Source organism: Lissotriton helveticus, chromosome 1_1 (genome assembly GCF_964261635.1).
Source record: "Lissotriton helveticus chromosome 1_1, aLisHel1.1, whole genome shotgun sequence".
Classification (NCBI taxonomy): domain Eukaryota; kingdom Metazoa; phylum Chordata; class Amphibia; order Caudata; family Salamandridae; genus Lissotriton; species Lissotriton helveticus.
The window spans coordinates 585715238-585742247 of record NC_136057.1 but is presented as its reverse complement, the minus strand read 5'-3'; the positions used below and the strand labels follow the sequence as shown (position 1 = coordinate 585742247).

General features: G+C 48.0%; 1 protein-coding gene across 2 annotated transcripts in view; it reads right to left on the bottom strand.

Annotated features, from left to right (window-relative positions):
• ETNK1 (ethanolamine kinase 1) overlaps positions 1-27010 on the bottom strand; it is a 164128-nt gene that overhangs the window by 75894 nt on the left and 61224 nt on the right. For both annotated transcript variants that reach the window (XM_078674091.1, XM_078674092.1), the window contains exons 3-4: positions 13150-13290; positions 11049-11191 (exon numbers count right to left, since the gene is read on the bottom strand). In XM_078674091.1, the coding sequence (XP_078530217.1) occupies positions 11049-11191; positions 13150-13290 (284 nt within the window). The remainder of the gene's footprint in view (positions 1-11048; positions 11192-13149; positions 13291-27010) is intronic.

The window sequence follows — 27010 nt, the reverse complement described above, 5'->3', positions numbered from 1 at the left end:
ACAGCGCTACTTCCAGTTTACTCTGCAGGGCATGTCTAGCTGGTCATTCATTTGCAACATGGAATAACTGAGAGTTGATCTTTTAACACAAAATGTATGCCAAAAATAAACTGCTCAATCACAGTCAATATTAAATTGAACACAGTTGGGCTCGCATGTACAAAATGTATTATTTCATGGCTGTCATTATAATGGCCTGTAAAATGACCAACAATAAAATAACTTGAAATATGCAACACATTCAGTAAAGTTATTTAACACAAGACGAAAGTTAAAGTGTATGTAGCAGAAATGTTTAGAAATTGTTACATACAGCATCAAAGAATTATATTAAATATGTTTTTTAATGTAATACAATACAGTACATTTAACTTTATTTAAATATAGCTAACAAATACTCTTGAGACTGTTACCAGACTGTGTGCTCTCCTACGGGGGAGGAGCATGTGAGCAAGTGATGCGATCTACCTCCAGTCAGAGCGTTAAGAAGCACAGCGCACACCACCACAAGGCAAAAACAATGGCATACCTAATCTGTAGCAGATGAAGAAAATTTGCACTCACATTTATAAGACAAATTTTTAAAAACGTGATGTCGTCGTCAGAGTACTTAGACGCCGCCTCAGCGTGCTGACGTCAGTTCTTAGACACAGCTTTTCCGCGCCAGAAACGCAGAGCCATGTTAAAAACCAACACTGGTGCCATTGAAACTAGGGCCCTGAAAGGGGATGACCTTAACCCTAGATATCAGTTCGCAGAACGGGGAGGATGGGTGGGGCGGTAAGGAATCTAATACTAACTACTGTTTCTTACAGATATATCGTTACCGAAGGTAAATCTGAAAGAAACAGGTTAGTATTAGATTCCTTACCTTAGAATAGATACCCCAGCAATACCAACCCCGGTGGTGGGTCTGCGAACCAATAATCACACCAGAAAGTCCTGGAGGACGGAACGGCCAAAGAAGCCATCCCTCCGGACTTGGCTGTCCAGGCAGTAGTGTCTTGCAAACGTGTGCAGGGATGCCCACATAGCCGCCTGACAGATGTCCTGCAAGGGGACTCCCCTGCCCAGGGCAGTGCTAGCCGCCGTGGCCAGAGTGGAATGGGCTCTCAGCCCAACAGGATGCTCCTTTCTCGCCAAGGAGTAACATGCCTTGATACACAAGACAACCCACCGAGAGATGGTCCTCTTGTGCACCGCCCGTCCCTTCTTAGCGCCCACGTACCCAACAAAGAGATGATCATTCACCCGGAACTGGCGTGTGCGATCCAGATAAAACGAAGCGGAAAGAAGGTGGGCAAGGTGATAGACTGCCCGATATGGAAGGCCGTGACAACCTTGGGCAGGAAAGATGGCTTAGTCAACAACACGACCTTGTCCGGATGGACAGAAAGGAAAGGTTGTTTGGATGAAAGAGCCTGGAGCTCACTCACTCTCCTGGCAGAGGTGATGGCAACTAGGAAAGAAGTCTTCAGAGTAAGAAGGCGGAGAGGACAGTTGTGAAGTGGCTCAAAGGGAGCGCACATCAGAAAGGTAAGAACAAGGTTCAAGTCCCACTGAGGCATCACAAACGAAACAGGAGGGAACATGTGTGTGATGCCCTTTAGAAAACGAGTTACAATAGGGGACTTGAACAAAGAAGGCTGATCAGGCAGCCGTAGAAAGGCTGAAAGGGCAGAAAGGTAGCCCTTGATAGTGCCCAGAGCAGAGCCCTACTGGGCAAGAGAAAGAAGGAAGAGAAGAACATCAGAAAGAGGGGCAGAAAGAGGATCCACAGCCTTTGCTGTGCACCATGCCACAAATCTGTTCCACTTGCTCTAAAAACCTACTTCTTTAAGAAGGCCTACTTATGAGAGAATAGGACTTGGTAGGGTGCTAGCTTCTGCATTTGACTTAGGCGCCTTGACGCCCACTGGGCAAAGTATGCGCTATACAAGAAACACTTCATTCATTCATTCACTTGCAGGCGTATATCGACTTTGTGCAGGGACGCCTGGCTGCCAGAATGACATTACAGACATCAAGAGGCAAGTCAAATGGCCTCAACTGTCGCCGCTCAATCTCCAAGCATGGAGGTGGAGACTGGACAGGTTTGGGTGGAGGACCGTCCCCTGCTGCTGCGACAGAAGGTCCTCCTGAAGAGGCAGATGAACCGGGGGATCGACTGACAGACTGAGTAGCTCTGGATACCAGTATCTTCGTGCCCAGTCCGGAGCCACAAGGATGACTTGGGCCCGGTCGCGCTTGATCTTCTTCAGCACTCTGGGCAGAAGTGGTATAGGCGGAAAGGCGTACAACAGACCGCAACTCCACTCGCAACGAAAAGCGTCTCCGAGCAAGTGCCGCCTTGGAAATTCCAACCCGCAGAACTGATGACATTGCGCGTTCTCTTCGGTGGCGAATAGATCTAACCAAGGCTCTCCCCACTGCTGAAAGAGGCCTTGCGCCACGTCTGAGTTCAGACGCCATTCGTGATCCATCATGCACCGACGGCTGAGTTTGTCTGCCCTGGCGTTCAGAGAACCTGCCAGGTGTTGAACCACCAGGGTCACGCCCTGATGTTCCAGCCACTGCCAGAGGCGCAGAGCCTCCTGGCAAAGGGTCCACGACCCCACCCCGCCCTGTTTGTTGTAGTACTACATTCCGGTGGTGTTGTCCGTGAACACCTGCACTACACTCCCCCGGACAGAGGGGAGGAATGCCTTCAGTGCCAGACGAATCGCCCGCAGCTCCAAAAGGTTGATATGGAGCCAGGACTCCGCCGGAGACCAGAGGCCTCTGTTAGCTGCCTCTCCCATGTGGCCTCCCCAGCCCTGGAGAGACGCGTCAGTCACAACTACGTGCTCCAGTTGGGGAAGGGAGAAGGATCTGCCGCTGACCCATTCGCGGTCCGTGAGCCACCACTGCAGTTGCCTCGCAGTGCCCTGAGGGATCAGGACATGGTCGGACAGGTTTCCCTGATGCTGGGCCCACTGAAACTTCAGGTCCCACTGCAGAGCCCGCATCCGCCACCGAGCGTGATGCACCAGAAGGATGCAGGAGGCCATCAGCCCCAGAAGCCGCAGCGTCAACCTGACCGAGACCCGGGATAAAGGCTGAAAGATTGGAATCAGAGCCTGAATATCCCCAACCCGCTGTTCGGGAGGTTAAACCCGAAACCACAACGAGTCTAGAACTGCTCCGATGAAGAGGAGCTTCTGAGAGGGACACAGGTGTGACTTCGGCACATTGATGGAGAACCCCAGCTGGTGCAGGAGGTCTGCCGTCGTCTGCAGGTGGCTGACGACTGTCTGGGGCGAGCCCGCCTTCAACAACCAGTCGTCGAGGTAGGGGAAGACTGAAACCCCTAACCTGCGCAGATGAGCTGCGACCACCGCCATCACCTTTGTGAACACCCGTGGGGCGCTGGTAAGGCCGAAGGGGAGCACGGTAAATTGAAAGTGCTCGTGGCCAACCGTGAACCGCAGGTAGCGCCGGTGGGCTGGCAGGACGGGGATGTGGAAATAAGCATCCTGCAAGTCCAACGCTACCATCCAGTCTCCTGAGTCCAGGGCAGCTAAGACCTGAGCCAGTGTCAGCATTTTGAACTTCTCCTTCCGGAGGAAGCCGTTGATGCTCCGTAGATCCAAGATAGGGCGTAGGCCCCCTTTGCCCTTCTTGGGTACCAGAAAGTAGTGGGAGTAGCAACCACACCCTACTTCTGGCCCAGGAACGCGCTCGATGGCCCCCTTGGCCAAGAGGGCCGTAACTTCCTCCTGCAGAAGTCGCAAATGATCCCCCGATACGCGGTGGTTTTGCGGTGGCATGGCTGGAGGGGTCGCCTCGAAGGGGAGGGAGTAGCCCCTTCGGACGATTTGCAGCACCCACCTGTCCGATGTGACAGTGCGCCAGTAGAGGAGGTGATGGTGAACCCTGCCCCCCACTGGCGTCACATGGGCCTGAAAGCACGGACCAGGAGGGTTTTGAGGCGGATGCTGCAGGGGAAGGTGTGTACTGTCCTCGCCGTTGTCCCCGACCGCTGGCACGGCGGTTACCACGGCCGCCACCGCGTTGGGTATTACCCTGCAGTGCGTGGCTGGCGGCACGTGTGGGGGTGCCCATTCCTTGGCCACGAAAGGAGCGAAAGGCACCCATTTGCTGGCGCGGGGCCGAGAGGCCCAAGGACCTGGCTGTAGCCCTGGAGTCCTTAAAGCGCTCAAGCGCATGGTCTGCCCTGTTGCCAAAAAGGCGACGGCCATCAAACGGCATGTCCATGAGTGTATTCTGGACATCAGCCGAGAAGTTGGCGGACCTCAACCAGGCCTTTCGACGAATCGCCACCGGCGTTGCCATCGCTCTGCCCAGTGAGTCGGTGGTATCCAGCCCACACCGGATAGAGTACCGTGCCGCATCTCCGCCTTCCACAAGGGCTTGGCCGAGTTTAGCCGGGACCTCCAACAGACATTCTGGCAGCACGTCCGCGACCGTATCCCACAGAGAGTGGGTGTAGAGGCCCAAGAGGCATGCGGTGTTGGAAGACTGCAGTCCCAGACTCAGGGAGGAGAATACCTTTTTGCCGTATTGCTCATACCTCTTGGATTCCCTGTCAGGTGGAGCCGACGGGAATGCGGTCTGGGAATTGGAAGCCTGGATAACCAGGCTCTCAGGGGTGGGGTGGGTGGACAGGAAACAAGGGTCGCCCTGAGCCGGGCGGTGGCGTCTGGCCACGTTCCTATCTACAGGCGAACCTGTGGCGGGCCTGGACCAAGTGCCCAAAAGAACGTCGGTCAAGGCCTCATTAAACGGCAGCAGAGGCTCAGCCGAGCTCGACTGCGGTTTAAGGACCTCAGGGAGGAGGTTAGTCCTCACGGCCGCGACGGGGAGCTCAAGGCCCAAGGCCTTGGCCGACAACGTCAACACCACGCTGTAGGTTGCCCCCTCCTCCGTAGCCACGGTAGGAGGTGAGACAAAACCGGTGTCTGGCGAGGTATCCAGACCACTGGCATCCCCAAGTCCACCTGTCCAGTCCTCCTGGGACCGACACTCCCGTGTCAGAGGGTCCTCAGACCCCTCCCAATTCTCCTCATCACCCATCTCCTGATATTCAAAGGTGTCAAAGGATGGGGCCGGTTCGTTGAAGTAAAATTCTCCAATCGGCGTCGAAAGCGGCGCCCAGCGGCGTCGAAAGCCGCTGGAACCGGATCGAGGGAGGCATCGGGGACGACGCCGCCCGAAGACGGCGCCGGAGGTGACACCTGAGAGACCGGCGCCGGTGAGGTCGTCAGGTCAACCGGCGACGACCCGGATCCGGAACCTGATCCATTGGGGGCCTGCGGCGCTGGGCCTGAAGACGCCGGCGCCGAAGCACCCGACCACGTCGGGGCCGAAGCCCCCGACCCGCTAGGGCACCCAGACGTGTCCACTGGGCCCGAAGGCGCCGCGGAACCCGCCGGAGGAGTGAGAGACCTCATGGCCATGAGGAACCGCTCGATCTCCTCCGGCGTCGCGTGCGGCCCAGGGACCGGAGGGTATGGGGCCGGACACGACGCTCGCGACTCCGACGGAGCCACGTGGGCGGTGTCACCCGAATCCCCCGGCCGCGTCGGGGGGAGTCGGAAGAGCGATGACGTCTCTTCAACTTCTTGTGCTTACCCGACGACTTCGAACCTGAGGAGTGATGTCGACTCCAGGAGCTATGATGGCTCCGATCCCGCGACCGGTCCCTCGACCTCTATCCGGACCGGGACCTCTCGCGGCACGGGGCTGACTGCCGGAGTTCGAGTCGCTTGCGGGACCGCTCCCGTCTAGCTTTCGAAGTCAGGGCCCGGCAATCGGAACAGGTCTTGTCGTCGTGGTCGAACCCGAGACAGTGGAGACGGAGACGGTGAGGGTCGGTGACCGACATCAGTCGGTCACAATCCTCACAGGGTTTAAAACCTGGCATCCTTATCGGCACCGTTCGCAGTCGAAGACTCGAAAAATTATCAAAAGGGATCAAAAAAGTTTAGTCAAAAAATGACTAAGGTACCACTTTTTCCGGATCTGCGCTGCTGGCACGGAAAAAAGAAGAAATGGCGTCAGCACGCGGAGGCGGCGTCTAAGTACTCCGACGACGTCATCATGGCGCCCACGACGCCGACGACGGACGCGGAGCCGCAGACGATGCCTACCGACGCGCAAGGGTACTGCTACGCAAACATTTTCGGATCCAGTCTGACGCCTGGGGATATTCTAAGGTAAGGAATCTAATATTAACCTGTTTCTTTCAGATATTGATTTTATAGCCTTTCTGGATAATGTGTAAGTCCAATTGGTTGGTTGTAATCACTTTCCATTCTTTCAGGTTTTTTGATACACTCCCTTACCAGAGTAGCGACACACTAGACAATGTTCTGCTCATTATTTGTTACTGTGGGAGTGTGATTTCCCCGGAGTGGAATCCCTGAAAGACTGCTGCATCTCCTGTTGTCTGCAACGGGTAGGTCTATGAGGATATAAGGTCTAGTGATGTGGAGTTTGTTATCCCTGAGACTGGGGGTAATTAAGACCACTGATGGAAACAGCTGTCTCCTATATGGTCTAGTGTTTCTGCACCGGAATTCCGAACTATAAAATTGCTTCTTTTCCTCTAAGCCCACAGATTTAAGTGTTTCAGGCAACTTTTCATGATCTCAATTTTTTCATCAGAATTACTGCCGAAACATAAAGGGCCTAAAAAAGTTAAGGTCAAAAAATGTTAATTGTGCATCCGTCTTTATTCATTTTAGACGAAGCCATGAAGCTCGTCGTAAAGCAATGCTAATGGAAAAAGTAGTAGCTATTAGGTCTACAGTGTTGATGGCAGCGCTAATGACCTGGTTAGAGACAATTTGTCCCTCATTTCAACTTCAAAGAAGTCTTACATTGGGTCTCTTGGTAGATAATCTGTGAAAGTGAGCAGAGATTCCCATAGTGCTCGGTCATACTTTAAAGTCTCTAGACGATTTGTGAGCTATTGCTGCTTAACCACAGACCTTCCAGCATCAATTTCTCTCTACGGTGCACTGATTTCACTGATGCCGATGGATGCTTATTTAGCACTGCAGAGATTATAAGAGAGTCTGGTTTTGGTTCCTAGTGCAGAAATACAGGATCTTGTTAGGCAGGTTTGTATTTCTTAACAAGATGCGGAGTAGCAGATTTTTAAGTGGCTGGAGTTAAACATTTCTCTTTTGCAAGCTTTGTGAATCCTGGAACCAGTGGTAGTAATGGTTTTGGAGAAGCTTAGGTATGCAAAGTCTCCATTATAAATTATGGATGAATGAGGAACCTATATGTGTATGCTGAGCATCGCCATACGAAAGACACCCTGGAATTTCAGGATGTCATCTACTGGGGATTATCTTAATAGAAGCCAGCGGTGACGTAGGCATATACAAGAAGTCTGTTGTGTGACGGCTTGATGAGCTTGGAGGGCTGGAGGGTATTCTCCTTCGTGTACATATGTCCGAAGACGGAATAAACAAGGTTTTGTTGGTTCTGACACTCTTGGTACCATTGGAACTTCTTGTGGTACAGGTGGCGCTGGAATTATTGGGTCAGGAGTGATAACACGGTGTGGCACTGAAGTTCCTGAAAGAGGTGGTAGAATCAGCGGCTGTAAAGGCTCCTGTAGCAGGAGAGATAAACTTGGCCTCCATGGTAAAATAGGTTTTCCCATGGGAATGACAGGTGAAGATTGAGGATTAACTGAAGTTGTGGAGTGCTTTGGCGTTGTTTTCGGAGGTCATTCTTACAGTCGACTCTGATTTTATGAACATTCTGGTGTCGAATGTAGATATTGTTGAGTTGTCACCGTCGAAGGTCGGTGATATCATGGTGTCATGAGGCGGTCTCGACAGAATAGGTACAATGAAGGTGGTGATCGGTACCTGGGCTGTCAATGTTGTTGGAACCATAAAGATTTTCAAAGGCGAACATATTGGCGCTAATGGTTTCGACATCCACTGAAGCTCTTGACACTTGAGGCGTGTAGGAGTGTCTCGATCAATGGTGCAGATGCTTCTGTGGTGCTCTCCCTGAAACTATCTCTATTGGTGTCTTTCACAGGAGGAACGTCCGCAAATAGAGGAAGCCCTCCTCTCGCTTTTCTTCTATTTCTTCCTTTCCCCTTCTGCCTTGAGCTTTTCTTGTTTGTCCCTCAGGGGCATTCCTTCAATGCGTAAGAGCGCTCTTTGTCATTTATTGTGAACTGAGACAGTCTTTGACAGACTCAGAAGCAGGAAGGCAAACCACACAGAAGTCATGGAGCTCGGAAGCAGCCTTCTCTCTCCCACAGGAGGGGCACTTCACAAACAAAATAAGGCATAATGCAGAGAAGAAAGTTCCCTAAAGATGTAAAAACAAAGGGAATTCCTTTTAGTTTGAAAGATGTCAGATAAAGTTGGAAACATTATTTTCTCAACAAATTCCCTCAGAAAAAATGAGATTGAAGACCACTCAAGTGTCCTGAGATCCAGTTAGCACGAGCCGGAAAAAAGAACTGAAGCTGTGAGGCAAACTGCCAGTATGAGGATGCTGGGTAATTTAAGCTGCTGTCTTTCTTACCGATACAGTGTATGCAGAGTGCACCGAAGGCACTTTTGACCCGACAGGCACCTTTCCCTTTGTTTTTCTTCACAGTTAGAAAATATTTGTCATGTTACTTCACAATACAGCAAATGTCAAAGACTTCAAGATGCCACTCAACTACTCTCAGTAAATTAAAGGACTCTGAAAAGTATTTACGTGGATGTGACGTAGGACTGGCCTACTCTGAAAGAAAAGTAAATATGTTGGGTTTGTTTTGTTTTTTTAGATATTCACATTTGAGGACCCACATGTTGAAATTTGTTTCCGGTTTATAAAGCGTCTTTCAGGAACTTTTGTTACCATAATTTGTTTTCGAAGGTTTAAGGAGGAATTCCATTTAATTGACTTCGTAGCAATGTTCTCAGAGTCACAGTTGTTTGCGGAGTTGAACCAACTACATGTCAAATTTAGTGTTATCTGAGAGTTTGATGAAGAAGGCTAACCATGATCTACAGAAATTGTCCAGGGTCTCTGCACGTAGGTGGGACTATTCTACATTTAAGCCTATCAGTTGGAATCCTACAATGCAATAAGATCATAACAAACAAACGATGTGCCCTCATCAAAATCAAACATTGATGAAAAATCCAAGCTTCTTAGTCTCATTAAATATAATCTGTGCTTGCCAGGTAAACCAATATAATGGTATAATTAAAAGGTAAACTGGAATACAAATAATATAACCAACCTTTAAATGAGATATCAAAGTAAATACTGTCATTAACTGACCCAAATATATCAGTACCATTCAATGGAAATATGGTCATATTAAAAATGTTTAAAGGTTTCGGCAACATCAGCTATTTTCAACAGACGGTGAACAAGATTCAGATAATTCTGATCAGTTATTTTTAGAATATAAGAATACGAGCCTTGTTCAATATTCTATTCAATAAAATCAAATTTCGTTTATTTACAGATAAATGAACATACAATGGGTTGGGGGAAGGAATGATCTTAATGTCGTTTTTCTTGTCAAAAACTCAATGTGTAGATTCAGCACAAACGTTCTGTGCAGTCTAATAAAATCTGCACATGCTCTTTAAAATTCAGCCACTTGGCCTACAGGTATAACAAAGGAATTGCACTAGAAAAACCACCAAGCATTGCATTTAGAGAAAAAAAAACGGGTACCACTGACCAGAACAAAAACAAACGCTCCTTATAAGCGTCCGGCTATTGACTGCACCTGATGCAGCACTAATAAGTTCCATGCAACAAGTGCCACTGTATATCACATATCTTTACATTGTACTTTCAAAAACATTATGCTGCAGGAAAAAGCGGCCGAGGTCTCCCTCTACTTCCCGATTTCAAATGCACAATAATGGTGCGACCCTCGTGCCTATTTTATGTATCACAGAAAAGCCCAGAGCATTGATCTGCCAAATGGTAGGTCTTCTTAGGAAAAAAGTATTTGATTTCTGCAAGAACCATGTATTATCATCACTTTACAATAAAGTGTGCGTTTTGTTTCCTCCCCAGAGAGCTTTTCTCTCTCAACTCCTGCTAGTGGCTATTTCGTGCTTCATTCCACTTCAGATAAAGTGGTTGCAAAGCAAAGCATGAGAAACGATTTTACATTTAAAAAAATACACTACATAATCACAAGCTTATAAATGCACTGTATGCAGACAGCCATTGTTACATTTTTCCTACTACAGGCACTTTCATATTTTAGATACAACTTTAGGAATCGTGTGAGCCTGGATTTAAGATGGCTGGTATTGTCCCTTTCCAGATCAGGACAGCCTAACCCATAACTAAACATATATATTTACAGCATACGCCAGCTACCCACAGATGAAATTCCATGGCTCCCCATCACTCAGAGCCACATAATGGCGTGCTTTAGACATGAGCACAGCATGTCTGTAATGACAAGGAGATGGGGGTGAGTTAAAGAGCTTTATTGAACAACAATCTAGCACAATAGCCAACAAATAGGTGTACTCGTGGAAACATGGCTCTTGGTGATCAAAAAAATGCAATGCATTTTTCATTAAATAAAAAAGGGAACTGTTTGTAAGCCAATAAAGCTGCCTTTAATCTGGTAACACACGCAAACACAGATACTGTTTGTATGAGTTTGCCAAATTATGTCAGACATAGTGGCATTGTCCGTGCTGAATTCAAACACAGTAATGATTCCAGAAGGTCGGTGCTTTACCTCAGGTGAAATATTGCACATTAAAAGTGGAAGTGAATGATGCATCTAAGGAAGAGGTAAGGGCCTCGTGCAGTGGATATGGCAAAGATAGACGGACCCAAGTTGAAAATCCATACCTTACATATAAGAGATAAATGTACTGAAGAATAGATTACACTTTTAACCATGTATAACATACACCACGAAAAACAGAAATAAAACTCTCAAAAGCAGTGTAAACAATTGCTACAATATCCAAAATGGATTAGGAAATAAAAAATGACTTACTGTGATTTGTACTACCTACCTTGTTTTTCATTGTATATTATATTTTTACACAACAGATCATTGTGGCAAAGTACAACAGGAGAACCCAGGCTAGATAACCTCTCCTTCAACCAGGCCATTTCCTCTTGAAGCACTTGAGGATTTGGAACATCGCGGAGGAACCTAATTGAGGAAAATAAATCATGAAAACAGAAATACAATTACCCTTTCTAATACCTAGGATCTCTGCACACCACCTATTCTGCTACACCCAACCAACACAAAACAATAAGGTAAAAGACAAGATTCGTCTTGGCTCGGTCGCAAAAGTATATTTCAATTTAATGAGCCAAAAGTTGCTAGAGAGTCTGCTATGGTACATGCTATGGAAATGTGGTTTTAGTTCTAGAAGTTTAGTTCTGCGACTGACATCGGATTCAGACTTCTGCAGTTTTCCCAAGTTCAAAACTTGCCAGTTCTTCAATCAAACCAAAATTTTAAATATTTCGTTTATAGTCATTATTTGAACAAGCTTCTTCTAATAAAAGTTCCATCAGTCCAAGCTAATATAAAAATAATATTCGATTTCACATGGTAAAAATAAACAGTTAAGATATCCACAAGCATTACATTTTGGTGATACATAAAAAATACTGTGTTGCATTAAAAAATGCTATGTTTCTACATGCCATTGTGCTCGGAAGCATGCGCCTACTCATCATGAAGTGTCAAAACCCCCACAACCCATACATCTCAGCAATACTATTGGGAAACATGATAACACCGAAACATGAATGACCACTGCTGCAAATGGCCCTGCAATGCTGCCGGATGAGACTATGAGTTTCCCGACTACCCTAGATAATCAGAAAAGTAAGAAGACACATGGCTGGACTGTATAAAATTAAATGAGCAGCAACCTGGTTGCTATTTAGGTGATACATTGATCCACTGGGCTGCAAGACATAGAAGGGTTGCCTTAGTGTTCAGCAGAGTAGTGCTTGATCTTTGAAGGCAAGCTGGTCTAGGCCTGGTCCACATGATAGATGTGACTGCCCATGTGGAGTTCTGCCTGACCTCGGAGTAAAGGGTGTAACCTGAAGTTGAGGAGGCAAGTGGGGGAGGGAGGAAGAGAAGAGAAGACAACACCCCTAAACTGATATGGGTGCAGAGAAAGAATGGATATCCTGACATGCAAAAGGGCATAGTTCCATGCTGCAACCATTTTATAGTCGGGCACAGCGTCTATCTAGGAATACTGAGACTGTGGCAATCATTTAGTCATGCATGCTTCCCATGACAAATGCAATTATCAGTTACACCCATCCAAATTAGATCGTAACAATCGTGGTGCAAACATAGCCCCAAACCCTTACAATTACAGGAAAATTAATCTTCCAGGCCGACTACAAAGGCTGCTATTTGTAATTTTTTTACTTCCAAGTTTATTCAGAATTCAAGTAGAGAGGGCCTGCAGGTAAATCAAACCATGTTATGGGTGGGGGAATAATTACCCAGCCAACCTAAATAGGGTCAAAACCACAGATAATAACGCAGATGGCTTAGAGTCTCACAAGGAAATGTAAAGAAGTGTGTTTTATAATGTTCAAGGAACAGTGCAAATACAGGAAAGAGAAACCCCTATTTTTCCTCACAGCACGGTGGTGGAAGGGGTACACTACACTTAGAGAAATGAGATGAGTGAGTCTGCAATCCACGTCTGTACTTGAGGAATAGGTCTCAGCCTGATAACACGTGTCAAGAGAGAAGCTTTCTCGCTACTCTATTTGTGACGTTATGAAAGGCAACAAGATCGACCACAGAAATCCTTAAAAGGATGGTTCCTTGAGAGTGGAGTATGCGCCCCAGTCGAGTGTGCTATCTGTACCCTGATCAGGCAGTACATACATGTCAGTTCGCTTCAACCTTAGTCAAATTACAACATTCCTATTTTTGGTGAAAACAAACGACATTTCTTTGAAAAAACAAGTGCTTCAGTATTCGTGACCTGCTGGTAATTTAAGAATAACAATGACGATACAATGATTAAGTTTAAGATGGTGCTTGGATTTTAACCATGTGCAAGGGAAAGACGAGAAACATAACTAACCTATTCAATCATAAGCATACGCACAAATTACCTGTTGTTTACGGCTTCATCTTCAAATTTCGTTGGCACAAGTGAGAAATATTTACCCATCTTCAACCATAAATTGGACTTTGGAATCCAACCGTTGTGGGCATGAATTGCATGAATTTTGGCAAGCTGCCTCGCAATGAGTCTGCAATAAAGAAAAAATTATTAACTTACAAGTACCGACTTTCAGCATATCCTGAATAGACTGAAAATTCACTGCTGTACTCTTTTTTTTCCATTACCATCACAGGAAACTTCCGCCATTAGTAACACAAACTACTTCTAAGAACTACAAAAAAATTTAAAAAAACTTTGTGCAACGGGTACCTCCGTGCCGCCTCCACTTCTAATTTCCCCAAGAAAAATGTGCCCCCACTTCAGGGCTCTCATGTTTCCTAGATACGGACAGGTCTACCTTAACCGTTGCAGTTTTTTGTTTGTTTTTAATGTTTGGTTTTATAGTCCATTTTATCCTATCATGTAAACAGGACTGCTAATCCCACAAAGCAAAGAAAAATCATGGACCGACTGAACGAATTATTCACGAACCTGGGAAACAAAGCACGTACACATTCATTTAACTCTGCTGAATCAACAAATCACTAACATTGTAATGGGTTTTAAAGAGAATCTGGCAACAAGAAGTAACTTGTAATTACCTTTAACAACAATTTTCTAGCTTTACTATCTTTCATGGATTTACATGCCTGAATTATTCCCCCATCATCAGGCTGGGAATCTAGGGTAACTTGTCTGCTCAACCCTTTAATAGTTACATTTGTTCCCACGGTATACTGCTCAAGTACACTTATTTCTGAAAACCTATCCAGCATTACATCCTGCCTCCTAAGTAATATTAATCAACTTCAAATGTGTTTTTTTAATAAATTTTTACAGTTGTTTAGTTAATGTAAACGATAAATTATTGGTATTTTTAACAGTTCATTAAGCTTAACTATATAGCATAACATAAATAATAATCAATTAAAGGTTATTCATGGGTCAGCAAACAAACTAGGAAAACCACTGAAAGTGGAGAGCTAATTGCATGCAATACACACCACAACTCATGCTACCCGCCATGTTTTGCTCTTGGTAGTCCGCTTTTTTAGGTCTCGTCTTTTCCATCCCATAGGGATGGTAGGCAAGATTTATAGTAAGCGGTTCGAAAAGTCTACCCACTGCGGATCGTGTACAGTTCCTGTGAGCCAGGTGCGTGCACAGGAATTCGCTCCCCCTACCCCTCCCACAAAGCAAGGTAAGACAAGAACAACAAAGTGACCTCAGCCGCTCTGATTCCATTTGCCACCACTTCACGCGCTCCACAGGTCATACAGAGGACCATCTGCTCGTGAATCGGAATGGTGGCATGGTTGCCCAGCCCCCCTCCCAGCGCTGCCTTTCCTCTACTTCGTGCGGTCAGTGTTTTACATAGGGTGTCTTTGTTCCGTTTCCCCGAGTAGCAGTTTGCGTATTCAGACCGATTCACGGATGTCATGGCTTTTTTAAACCTTTAATCAAGGCGACTGCGCGCCTTTCTTTCTTTCCTTCCGCACAGTGCAGCATTCCTACAAGCCGAAAGGTAAAATGTCTACCTTCTCATCCACATTTCCAACGTCCTGTACGTTAATTAGCATTATCAGAGTCAATATGCATCCCAGGATTAAAGCCCTTAACAAGTGCGGTAACCCATGCTTCATCTTCAAGCATGAGGGTCACGCGCACAGGATGATGCCTCTCTGCCCGGGACAAATATAAGTGTCCCTGTGAATCAGCCGAGCACAACAACTGGGAGCTGCTCGCCTTACTTTCTACATCGTGTGGTCAGTGTTTAAACGTTTACATTCTGTGCCTTTGCTCCGTATTCCCAAGTTGCACCTTTAGTTGTGGTACGACATGCATCACTCCTTGCTAATCAAGGTACATGCTGTACTTCACGCTACACATTCAGACACACTCACAGCCTCCATGGTTTATGTTTAATCAATGCAACCGCAAGCCTTTCTTTTTTTTTTTTTCACGGTTCTATGACATTTATTTTTGCTCCACCAAGGAAAGATGCATGCAATGAATAAACACACATTACGAAGTGGGTTTAAATAACACATCCACGAAGGGTGGTCTTTTTTTGCACAAAGCGCTGTTTAATTTCCATGTGAAATGTAATGGACGGGTTCACAGGCAGTTGTGATAAAGCTGCTTTTAAACTCCTCTAATACTGACCAGGACTTTCATCACACATTCTGTAACAAACGAACAAGTTACTTACCTTCGGTAACGCTTTTTCTGGTAGATACAGTATCTGTCTGTGGATTCCTCACCTTGGGAATATCCCCCTTGCGTCAGCAACGTTCGAAAAATTCTTTGTAGCACACCGGCGTGGACGACGTCATAGGAGCACGGCATCGCGCGCGACTCCGTCTGACGTCACCGACTCCATATTAGGCCCACGTCGGCGTGATGACGTCAGTTCCGCCCTTTTTTCCGTGCATTCGAGGCACCCGGACGCACCAATGACAGTAGATATATACGAATACATTGTACACAGTACATACATTTCAAAATTACACACTCATAAAGTGCAGCCAAGGTAAGAAAACCTATTTCAAACATATACATGAATATACAAAAATGTACATAAACAGGTAAAGCAGAGTGGATAACGGGGAGGCGGGTGGGTCAGTGAGGAATCCACAGGCAGATACTGTATCTACCAGAAAAAGCGTTACCGAAGGTAAGTAACTTGTTCTTCTGATAGATACATCTGCCAGTGGATTCCTCACCTTGTGAATAGAGTCCCACAGCAGTCCCCACTCCCGGAGGAGGGTGTCCACTCTGCCATACCAGGAAATCTTGGAGGACAGAGCGCGCAAAGTGGTAGTCCCTCCTCACCTCGGTATCCAAGCAGTAATGCTTCGCGAAAGTGTGGAGGGAGGCCCAAGTCGCGGCTCTGCAAATGTCCTCAACAGGCACACCTCTAGACAATGCAGAAGTAGCAGACTTTGCCCTGGTAGAGTGAGCTCTTATACCCTCAGGAGGGTCCTTACCCACCAGAGAGTAGCAGATCTTGATGCACAGAATTATCCACCTGGAAAGTGTGCGCTTGTGCACCGCTCTACCCTTCCGGCAGCCAGCAAAACCAACAAACAGCTGGTCATCCCTTCAAAAGTCTCTTGTTCTATCAAGATAAAAGGACACCGCCCTCTTAGGGTCCAGACGGTGCAGTCTCTCCTCCTCCTTGGAAGGGTGAGGGGGAGGATAAAAGGAAGAAAGGGTAATAGATTGACCTAGATGGAAGGGAGATACCACCTTAGGCAGAAAAGCAGCCCTGGTCCTAAGAACCATTCGATCAGCATGAATGGTCAGGAATGGGGGCTTGGAACTAAGAGCTTGAAGCTCACTTGCCCTCCTTGCCGAGGTGATCGCAACTAAGAAGACCGTCTTAAAAGACAAAAGTCTCATGAGACACTTGTGTAAGGGTTCAAAGGGAGAACCCATCAAGAATGTTAAGACAAGATTTAAGTCCCATTAAGGCACGATAAATGGAGAAGGAGGGAAGTTATTAGTGAGGCCCCTCAGAAACCTCAAAACCACTGGAGATTTAAAAAGAGACAGCTGATCCGGCAAACGGAGAAATGCCGACAACGCCGAAAGGTAACCTTTGACTGTGGCAACAGCAAATCCTTGCTGCGCAAGAGAAAGAGCAAACTGTAAAATATCGGACAAGCGAGCCCTCAAAGGGTCAATAGACTTCTCCCCACACCAAACAACAAATTTAGACCACCTATACGAATAGATGGACTTGGGGGAGTCACGCCTGGCCGAAAGAATAACATCCACCACCTCGTGTGGGAGAGAAAAGGAATTCAGGTTGCACCGTTCAATCTCCAGGCATGAAGGTGTAATTTCTGGAGGTGGGGGTGTAGAACCTGCCCCTCCATCTGAGAGAGGAGATCTGCCCTGAAAGGGAGACGGAGCGGCGGGTGAGAGGAGAGGTGGAGAAGATCCATGTACCACACCCTTCTTGGCCAATCCGGGGCAACCAATATGACTTGGGCCCGGTCCTGGCGAATGTTCCTCAGAACCCGAGGAATCAAGAGTATGGGAGGAAACGCGTAAAGGAGTTGACTTCCCCAACTCAATTGAAACACGTCCCCCAATGCTCCTTGCATCGGATACTGGAGGCTACAGAATGACAGGCAGTGAGCATTCTCGCGAGTGGCGAACAGGTCCACCCGAGGAGTCCCCCCACATCTGAAAGATGTCGTGAACAACCTCTGCTATGCTATGTTTTGTTGTGTTTGTATGCTATGCTATGATATGTTTTGTTTTGCTATGCTATGTTAACCCTGGCAGGAGGCGGGTGCAGGGAAGGAGGGTTAGTCGCTGGTGAGGTGGTGCAGTGGCTGCTCTAGGAGGTCCGGGCACAGCAGCACCCCTCCCGGCCAAGCTCCGGAGACAGTAGCTTCTCTTGGACCGGCTGCTGGTAATGGATGAATGTGCAGAGGGGAGGCGGTGTGGGAGGGGAAGATGAAAGAGGCTGGGCATGGGCAAGGCAGTGGAGACACAGAGCACACAAGTGAAAGAGGGGAGAGGCAGGGGGCGAGAAAGCTGAGAAGAGGAGGAACGTAGGAAGAAGTGTGTGTGTAGGGAGGGTGTTAAAATAAGGGTGGTGTTGAGAGAGGAGGAAAACCCAAAGAAATCTTAAATTAAAAACAAGAAATAGGCTTCTTCCGGCAGGATATGAAAATACAAGTCTGCTGTTGAGTTTCTGCTGGAAGAAATCTGTTTTCAGATAGTCGGACAAATCAAACTGTAGGATGCTAAAAGTGACTAACTCGAGGCAGAGGCAATTTAGCTGCATCTCCGCGTATGTCCGCCCCGCTTAAGCAGCACTACAAAGAAAGACTGAATATTTATTTTAATATATTTAAAAATATATATGTACAAAACATGGCCGTGTACTTGGCTGTACATCTAAAGTAGCACAAAAACGCTCTTTTTTGCAAACCAAATGTTAATTGCGAAACAGGTTAGGGGAGGGGTTTAAACAACAGGAGGGCCGGTAGAAAAAGAAGAATGAAACGGTGGAGTATGGAGATCGGGGCTGTGAGGGCATCGGAGAACCACCGGCGTGAGACAGAGGGCAGTAGGTGGGGCATCCGTAGACCCCAGGGTATGATGCAGCAACACGGTGTTGGGCAGAGAAGCGTTCAAGGGAGAGAGATAAAACAAATGCACCCTCAAAGTGCTTTCTAGATAAGAACAAGTTTTAAAAAAATATATAGGGAGGCAAGTGGTGCGCGCGCGGCGTCAAAGTAGCACAAAAACGCTTTTAAAAAAAACAAAATCATACTCCACCGTTTCATCTTTGCTGCCTTAAATGCGCCGCTATTGGAGCCATGCATTTTGTGAAAACTCTGGGGGCAGACTTCAGGCCGAAAGGCAAAACTTTGAACTGGTAATGGCGCCCCTCCACCATGAATCGCAGATATTTCTTGTGTTTTTTGTGTATCGGAATGTGGAAGTATGCATCCAACAGGTCTAGAGAGACCATGTAGTCTCCCTTGCGGAGCAGTAGAAGAATTTCCTGTAAGGACAGCATACGGAAAGAAATTTTCTTTATGTATTTGTTCAGATCTCGGAGGTCCAGTACCTGCCTCCATTTTGACGATTGCCTTTTCCTTAAAAGGAAGAAGTGGGAATAAAAACCTGTTCCCCGCTGGTCTGATGGGACTTCCTCTATCGCTCCTTTCAGTATGAGTGATAAGATCTCTGCTTTGAGAGCTGTCAGATGCTGGTGAACTCTGCAGAGAGGTGGACGATTTGGAGGCCTTTGTGAGAATTCTAGGGTGTGACCCTGTGTAATGATGTCTAATACCCATCTGCCCGATGTTATGGACTGCCAATGCGGGAGAAACTGAGATAGGTAGTGAAACTGGTCGATCTGAAGCGGTATTGGAGGCGCCTGAGGAACATCACTGTCTGCGACCAGAGTTTTGCTTCCCTCTGGTGGCGGACTTTCTTCTTCCTTGTTGTTGGAAAGAAGTGTTCGAGGACCGATATTGCTGGTTGGAGGAGGACTGACGGTATCCCTGTTTATTGTAAGGTTGGTATAGATTAGATTGGTAAGAGGAACGTTGCTGTTGAAAGTGTCCTCTGGATCCTCGGCCACGAAAGGACTGATAACGGCTTTGCTGTAATGATCCCAAGGATCTAGCAGTATCGGTATCTGCTTTTATCCCTAGCAACGCCTCGATCTGCTTACCAAAGAGGCTTTCGCCATTTGTCCAAGATTTTAGACTGGGCCTCCGGTCGAAAGGATGTAGCTTTGAACCATCCTTGCCTTCGTAGGGCTATCGCCCCAGCCATCTGGCGGAAAGCAATAGACGCTATATCCATTGCCACGTCTATGGACTGCGACGCTGCTCTGGCTCCATCCTGTAGGATGGTAGTCGCCTCCTCTTTCTTGTCATCCGGAAGGTGCAACGGGATTGGTGCGATGTCAGACCACATCTGTCTATTAAACCGGCTCAGAAGTGCCATTGCATTGGTTGCTTTGATTGAAGCTGCTGCTGTAGGAAGGTGGATATCGGACTATGGTTACCCCCAACTTTTTGCCTAGTGTTTAGCTGGTTTTCGACCTAGTTGGCTTGGGGACCTGCTATTCTGGACCCCAGACTAATTGCTCTCTCTGTAAAATGGACTCCATGTACCTTAGGTACATACCTAATTGGATGCTGGGTCACCTTATCAGCCCCTGTACAGAGTACCTTAGGTACCCAGGGCATAGGTGTACCCAGGGCCTACCAGGGGCTGCAGCATGTATTATGCCACCCCTGGCTGGCCATCCAAACTGACACAACTGGCTGCTAAGACAGCTGGGGCAAGGTGGTGTAATCACCCTTTGCTGTAGATCTAGTATACCTGTATCTAACCCCAAAATGGACACATTATTCCCATCAGTCACTCCTATGGCAGGCCTTATCAATCCTGAAGGCAGAGTGCTTAGAATTATGTGAGATGGTGCCCTAGCATGAGCTGAGCCTGTCTGCAGCTTGCGGAACCAAGTCCTTATAGCTGTTCCATGATAACGCTATACCATATACTCTTAAGTGCATTATAATCCTCGCGGTTATTGCTAACTTTGGTATAGCATTATCAAAACATGTTGTGTAAGGTGTCATACTCTTTGGAATACTACCCCCTCGCCAGTTCTGGCGACGGGGGTAGCATTCCACCCTTCTAGAGGGATAAGACATGTATATAACTGTGAACCCCGGTTAAAGTTAAACGAAGCCTCAGCATCACAAAATGGATGCTGCCACCACAGACACAAGTCTGACCTCCTGCTGCTGGGAGTCCTTCCAGCGAGGGAGGCCTGGACAAAGGGTTTCCTGCCTTGGGAGGTGCTAGCACCACCCCAGACAGGATTTTGTGTATTGAGGTAGGGAGGCCTGAAAGGAATGAGACATGCCTGGGGCACACAAGGTGTCCCTGTGCATACCCCGGTTCAAACCAGTTGCTGGGGCACTCCAGCCCCAGCTCTGGCGCGAAACCAGACAAAGGATAGGGGGTGTAACCACCCCCCTTTCTGGTCCCACCCATGGGAGGGACCTAGTCACTAGTGCAGACCCCTTTAGCAGGACAAAGGTAGGAGCTGGTCCCATTCCAGATTAGATGATCCTGAACAACTTTACAAGAAGAAACTCTGGACTTCGACGTTCTGCTCCACAGAAGACTGAAGAATCTCCCTTGTGGGCAGGGAGTGTCCACCCTGCAACTGCAGGCACCATCAAGCGTCCTAGCGGTTCACTTTGTCGTCCTTCCTGCCGGATCCAGACTTCAGAGCCCGACGAGACCCGGACTCCCAGACCTCTCAGACTTCTACCCACATCTGCAGCACAGCTGAGACCCGTGGGTGCGACGAGACACGTGGGACCGGCCATCTTGAAGAAACTGCACTTCGCTTCCAGCACGACTTCAGAGGCATCCTCGAGTAAGTGCTTTGGGGATTGAGAAGCCCCAGTCCCGAGCAGCTCCTGCACCGACGACCAGCCCTCCAGCATCCACGAGATCTGCGTGGGGTCCTTTTGCTTGGTTGCTGCTCGACGCGTTGTCTGGTCACTTGCCGGCTGGCTAGTGACCTCCTAGACGACGATCCAGGAAATTTACACTGCTGGTCTGGTTGCTCCAGACTGGCCCTTGCTCCCTTCCAAAAGTGGAGTACCCTGGACCCTCCTGGTCCACTCCAGACGCTGTTTCCACTCACCGCGTGGGTTGCCTTTGCTAAGGCCTGTTGACTCCAAATCCAGATCCGACACCGCTGACAGCGAGAGCCTGCGTGGGACAGCTCGTGCCTCCATCCTGGTCGTCGAAGACACCTCCTGGTCCATGTGGCTGCAGAGACAAGCGTCCACTCTTCACCTTATCGCGACGACAGCATCTGGTTCCCTCCTGGTTCCACACCGGTCACTGGCTAGTGACTTTGAACACTGTCCCCTCTGCTTTCAGGTCCTCTTCTTCCTCGATCCACCCTTGGATCGCACCGGATCTCTCCTGGTCGCCTGCAGCATCTTTCTTCAAGGCTCCATTGACTTCAACGCGGAAACCCGACACTTTCACACCTATGCACCCGCAGCCCGTGTGTGAGGCAACAAGAGCATGTCGGTGCTCATAGGTAGATTGACTCTCCTAGTGTTTAGAAATCCAGTCGTTTTAGTCCTAACTAGTCGGAACGGTCTGTTACTTACCTTTTCGTAATTTGTTCTGCCCATTGACTTTGTTCCGCATCTCACGTGTGAGTTCACACTCTGCACACGCGTCCCGTGGGCCTCCTGCTACTTACCTAAGGTTAGGGTAGGGTAGTGTAGTGTAGTCCCAGCGATCCTACAGCCTCTGGGCATCTCCATTTCCTCTATCGTTCTACTTATACCATTTACTTAGTATATGGTTTGTCATGCCCCTAGGGCACCATTGTAATTTGTGCAACTAATCGTATTTTTCCTAAGAGATTGTCATGTGCTTAGCCCTCTGATCTCATACTGTTTATTTTCATAACAACCTGTGTGGAGTCCTTTCATCTGGTATTCAAGGGGTTATATGTGGTAAAACAGCTGGCTTCACATGCCAAAAGAGTTTAGCCTAAGACTGCTTTGTCCATGCTACCATTAGGATAGCTGGTCTATAAGGTTGACTTGCAACCAATCCACATAAGGGTTGTTTGGACTGATACAAGGTGATCACTAGAACTAGTGAGCATCATATATCAGGCCAACTTCTGACAGCTGCCATGACTGCAAAGCGTTTACCTATGCCGTCCATTTTCTTGCCCTCATTATCAGGGGGTGCCACGCATGTTGCCATTGGGTTCTTGGAGTGCTTCTGCGCTGCTTGAGTCACAACCGAGTCCGGTCGAGGATGACCAATAAGACATGCTGGAGCCGTCTCTGTAGCGCGATACTTTTTATCCAGCTTGGGTATAGATGCTGGGACTGAGGCTGGATTCTTCATCAGTTTGAGTCCTTCATCCCAGATATGTTGAATAATTGGAATGGCTCTTACCGACTTCCTGGAGGACTCCTTGAAGTCGTAAAGGAAACATTCGCTTTCCTTGACTGGCATAGTAAGCTGGAATCTCTTAGCCGCTTTTTAAATCAAATCGTGAAAACTGGCTATGTCCTCTGGCGGAGAGCTTGATTGAGGCAATGGTAACACCGGGGACGTTGGAACAATATATTGGCCCCATTCATCCCCAACCACCTCATCCTGAGGAATTTCCCTTTCCTTCTCTTGACCGTCCTGATCGGAACCATTTAAGTCATCACAAATTGTAATAACCTTTTGGACCTCCGTCCGAGGAGGAAGAGGTGGCTGAATCGGGGTGTTTCTTTTGCAGGTTGAGAGACTTTCCCAGTGGCCGCGGAAGCATTATCTTCCGGAAAGCAACGTCCTCATAGTGATAAGCCTGGTGAAATGACTCATATCTCATCTGGCCTTTGACCGGCCGATCTGTAAAAGTGAAATGCTCCTGGGCCTCTTGAAGGTCTTCCTCATCGGAATCCTGATGTTTAATATGGAGCTGCGAAGGACTGTAAGCAACACCATAGGGTCCTTCCTCCTCAGATTCCTGGCAATCCAGAATGGTAGAGGGCAGTAGAGGAGAAATCTTCGGCGTGGAAAACTCTCCTTTTTTGCTCGTCAACGCTCCCGTAGACGGAGCAATCCTCTTTATGGAAATATAGGTTGAAGTTATCTTTGTTGGAGATGGTATCGTCGACGATTTTTTCGTCGACGGGGCCGTCGACGGAACAATCATCCGCATAGTGAACGGGATGCTCGTCGGCTAAGATCTTGCCATCGACGAAGGTCTGGCACTCACCGTCGACGGAGTCGTCGACGAAGCTGTCGTCGTCGAGATGGTCGTCGTCGAGGTAGTCGACGGCCTCGTCGGTGATCTGACTGGAATTTCAGTAGATTTCGTCGGCGGAAGCGACGACGGAGCCTTCTTTACTGAGGAAGGCTTGAGAGGAGTTGGAGGGAGAGAAGTAGAAGGTTCACCTTCCTTAGTTTTTCCTGCTTTTTGTTTCCTCACATCTCCCTTTTCCTCAGAGGACCCTCTTTTTTGTTTCTTAGAGGTGTGTCTCTTGGCTTCTCCCTAAGACTCCGAGTCTGGAGATTTCCTTTTCTGAAGCCATAATAAGAGGCGCGCTTCTCTATCCTTCAGTGTTTTGGCAGAGAAGGTCCGGCAATACTTGCAGTCCTTAGGAATATGCTTAGGGTACAGACAGTACAAGCACTCCTTGTGTGGATCCTCAGAAAATAATCTGGCCTTGCCACAGGACCTGCAAGCTCTGAAAAGGCTCTTCTTGGAGCTTTCAGACATTCTGAATGAAATTATGCTTGACCAGAAAAGAACAGTACCTGACTTCCAACTGTGAAGGTCAAAAGTTCAGTTAAGAGAGAAAAAACTGAGCAGAGCTCAGGGAGACTCCTTCTCACACAAAGGCGGTTGGAAATCTGAGGTATGGTGGCTCTGCTGGGAATGGTGTAGGCTGGTGCAGGCAGCCGATTGGCTGTAGTTTGGGCCACATAATGAGGATGAGAGGTTGCCTAGTGGTTTCACTACTCTATGGCCTCCAGGCAGTTTTTTCTTCTACTACTATGATTATCATTTACCGGGAGACTCCCACCATGACGACGGGGAAGCTACAAGCAGGTGAATCTATGAAAGATTGAATACTGGAGAATAAAAGAGCTCCAAGATTCTAAATGCAAGTCAGATAATACACGAATGTCAGTGACAGACCGGTGAGCTAGAGGAGAAAATGAAGAGCTCCATCCACCAGGTGTAACTGCCATTCGTGGTCACCTAGGAGTGCGAGTATATTCATCCTGGCATTTAGACATCCCACCCAGTGCTAAACCACCGGAGAAAATCCTGGCACTTCATCTTCTTCAAGAGACATAGAACCTCCTGGCACTGAAAGAAAGACCCTATCCTTCCCTGCCTGCTGCAATACCACATGGCAGTGATATTGTCCATGATCACATGCACCAGCCTTCCTCTGAAGGTGGGATGGAAGGTCTTGAACATCAAGCAAGTTGCCTGAAACCCAAACAAAATGATGTGGAGTCGATTTTCCACTCTTCAACTTGTGTTCTAGCTCATTCATATTAAGATAAAATAGGGAGTTCGCCCCCAGGTTAGTCAGCCGACAACTGTGCTGTCATGTTTTCTGCAGGTAGTGCGTCTCCCCCATAGTCTCTTCTGCGAATGTGTTTCCTTCACTTGTCAGTGATGCCCCTCCTACCAACTTCCTCAGGTTCAAGGTTTAAAATGACCTGCGTCCAACGCTTGAGTTGTCTGTCGACCCCCACCCCACCACCACCCCAACCCATTCCCCCTGAACTTTAATGTGTACTTGGGTGTTCCAGTTCTCCTTCCTGGATGGATGCTTTATCCTCTGTCTTTCTGTGGCTCTAATCATACCATCATCTGACTACCATGCCCTCTCTGTCAATACCATATATCTCAAAGAGTTATCAAGGCCATGGCAGCCTAATTGCTCTGTACCCTTCAACATCTGAAGGCGCTGCAGTCGCACAGTCATCCATGGTTCCCTCAGCGATTGTCTCCTTCAATGATGTGCCCCCTTTCTCTCCATTTGCTCACCACTGACCTGCAATTCTCAAGCCACTCCCAAGTCTCCTCTAGGGATCTCAAGAACCAGAAACGCCCTTCAGCCAGAATTTTCAATCGCGCCAGATTATCATATATAGCAGATTCCTTTTCAAGAGATCTGCCTTCACCTCAACAAAAAAATCTGCAGCAAGCATGCACCTATTGAATGTAGTCTGGGAATATCATTGTGTGGTTCTCAAATTGTAGGGGACTCCGCTGACTGGCCTGTCTCAGGATCACATCACGGCAGACTCTAAAGGGCCTCAGTCTGGCCCCGGGTTTCAGCTGTGACCCAGATGCTGCCTGTTCGTACATCAACAATGTGGGGGGAGAGATCGCTTGGTTTAAATGGTATGAAGCACAACATTTTCCACAAAGCGCTCCACATCTGCACAATCTGCATTTTCTGGTACACTCACTAGGCGTACTTTGTCTTATCCAGACCATCCCTCCACGTCCTCGGCCTTGGTGTGTTGACAGTGGGTTCTTACTTTAAAATGGCACACTTCCATTTGATGCTGTCATGTGGCGGCTTTCCGCCGTTCCGGGTGCCACAGGACACATGCAGGCGTCGGGAATACTCACTTCCGCCCGAAAGTGGTGTCCCGGTCTAGTCCTCCGCCTCTCTAGCACTTCCGGGGGACTACGCTTAAATGCATGAAGCACCGCCGGATCGGTGCTTCTGATTCCGAAGTATAGTACGGAGCCCAGCAGACGTCGGAGGACTGTTCTTCTGCTCCTTAAGACTCCTGGAGGTTCCGCTGCACTACGAGTCACGGTAACGCCTTCCCTGTGCCAGTACGCGTTAAGTGACTTTTCCTTGCCGCTTTTGTTTCTTCTTCGACTTCGTGTTGTGCGCTGGCCATTTCTCCCCTGAGCCGCTATTGCTCAGACACCCACGCGGGAGCACTGCTACTTGCACCAATTTGCTGAGAGCGCTGTGATTCTTTTTCGTTGAGACCAGGATTAACCCTTTCCTTGGCAGCCGCGCAGGAGCGCTGCTGCATTTCATATCAGTAAGCGCAGGAGCGCTGTAACATTCTTTGCTTGTGTTGCTCTTTATTTTGGCAGTTGCGCAGGAGCACTACTGCTAAAAGTAAAGTAAAGTCCACATTTGTAAAGCGCACATTCACCCGTAAGGGTCTCTAGGCGCTGGGGGCCATCGGGAAGATTAAGCAAGCTATTGCCCAGAGTCACATGGTGCTGGGCTAACCTGCCGCCGAAGCCGGGGATCGAACCGTGGTCCCCAGATTCCAGCGCCAGTCGCCCTGGCCGCGGCGCCACACCTCTCCCACTAGTTACCTGGCGCGTGAAGCGTAGGGCCACTGTTGAACTATTGCATGTGGCGCAGGAGCGTTGAACAAACATGCACTGGGCCGCTCTATAGCGCTTACCCTGGAGTCCTGGTATTGTACCCTTACGCGCAGGAGCGCCTTTTTCTTGTTTGTTTTGTACTTTGGTGGTTCTTGCGCAGGAGCGCTTTATTTCATTTCCTCTCCAAGGCACCAAGGCACCTGGACACTAAGTTGCTGACCTCTTCCTTGGTTCTGCACGAACTGTGTGTCTTGCTGAGCCAAGACCCTACCCTACGTCCCTTCCACCAAGGCCACTCCTCTTGCTTATTTGGCCCCCATCCCTGGATCCATCTAATCCTTGCCGGGTGTTATTCCCCGCAGGGGTT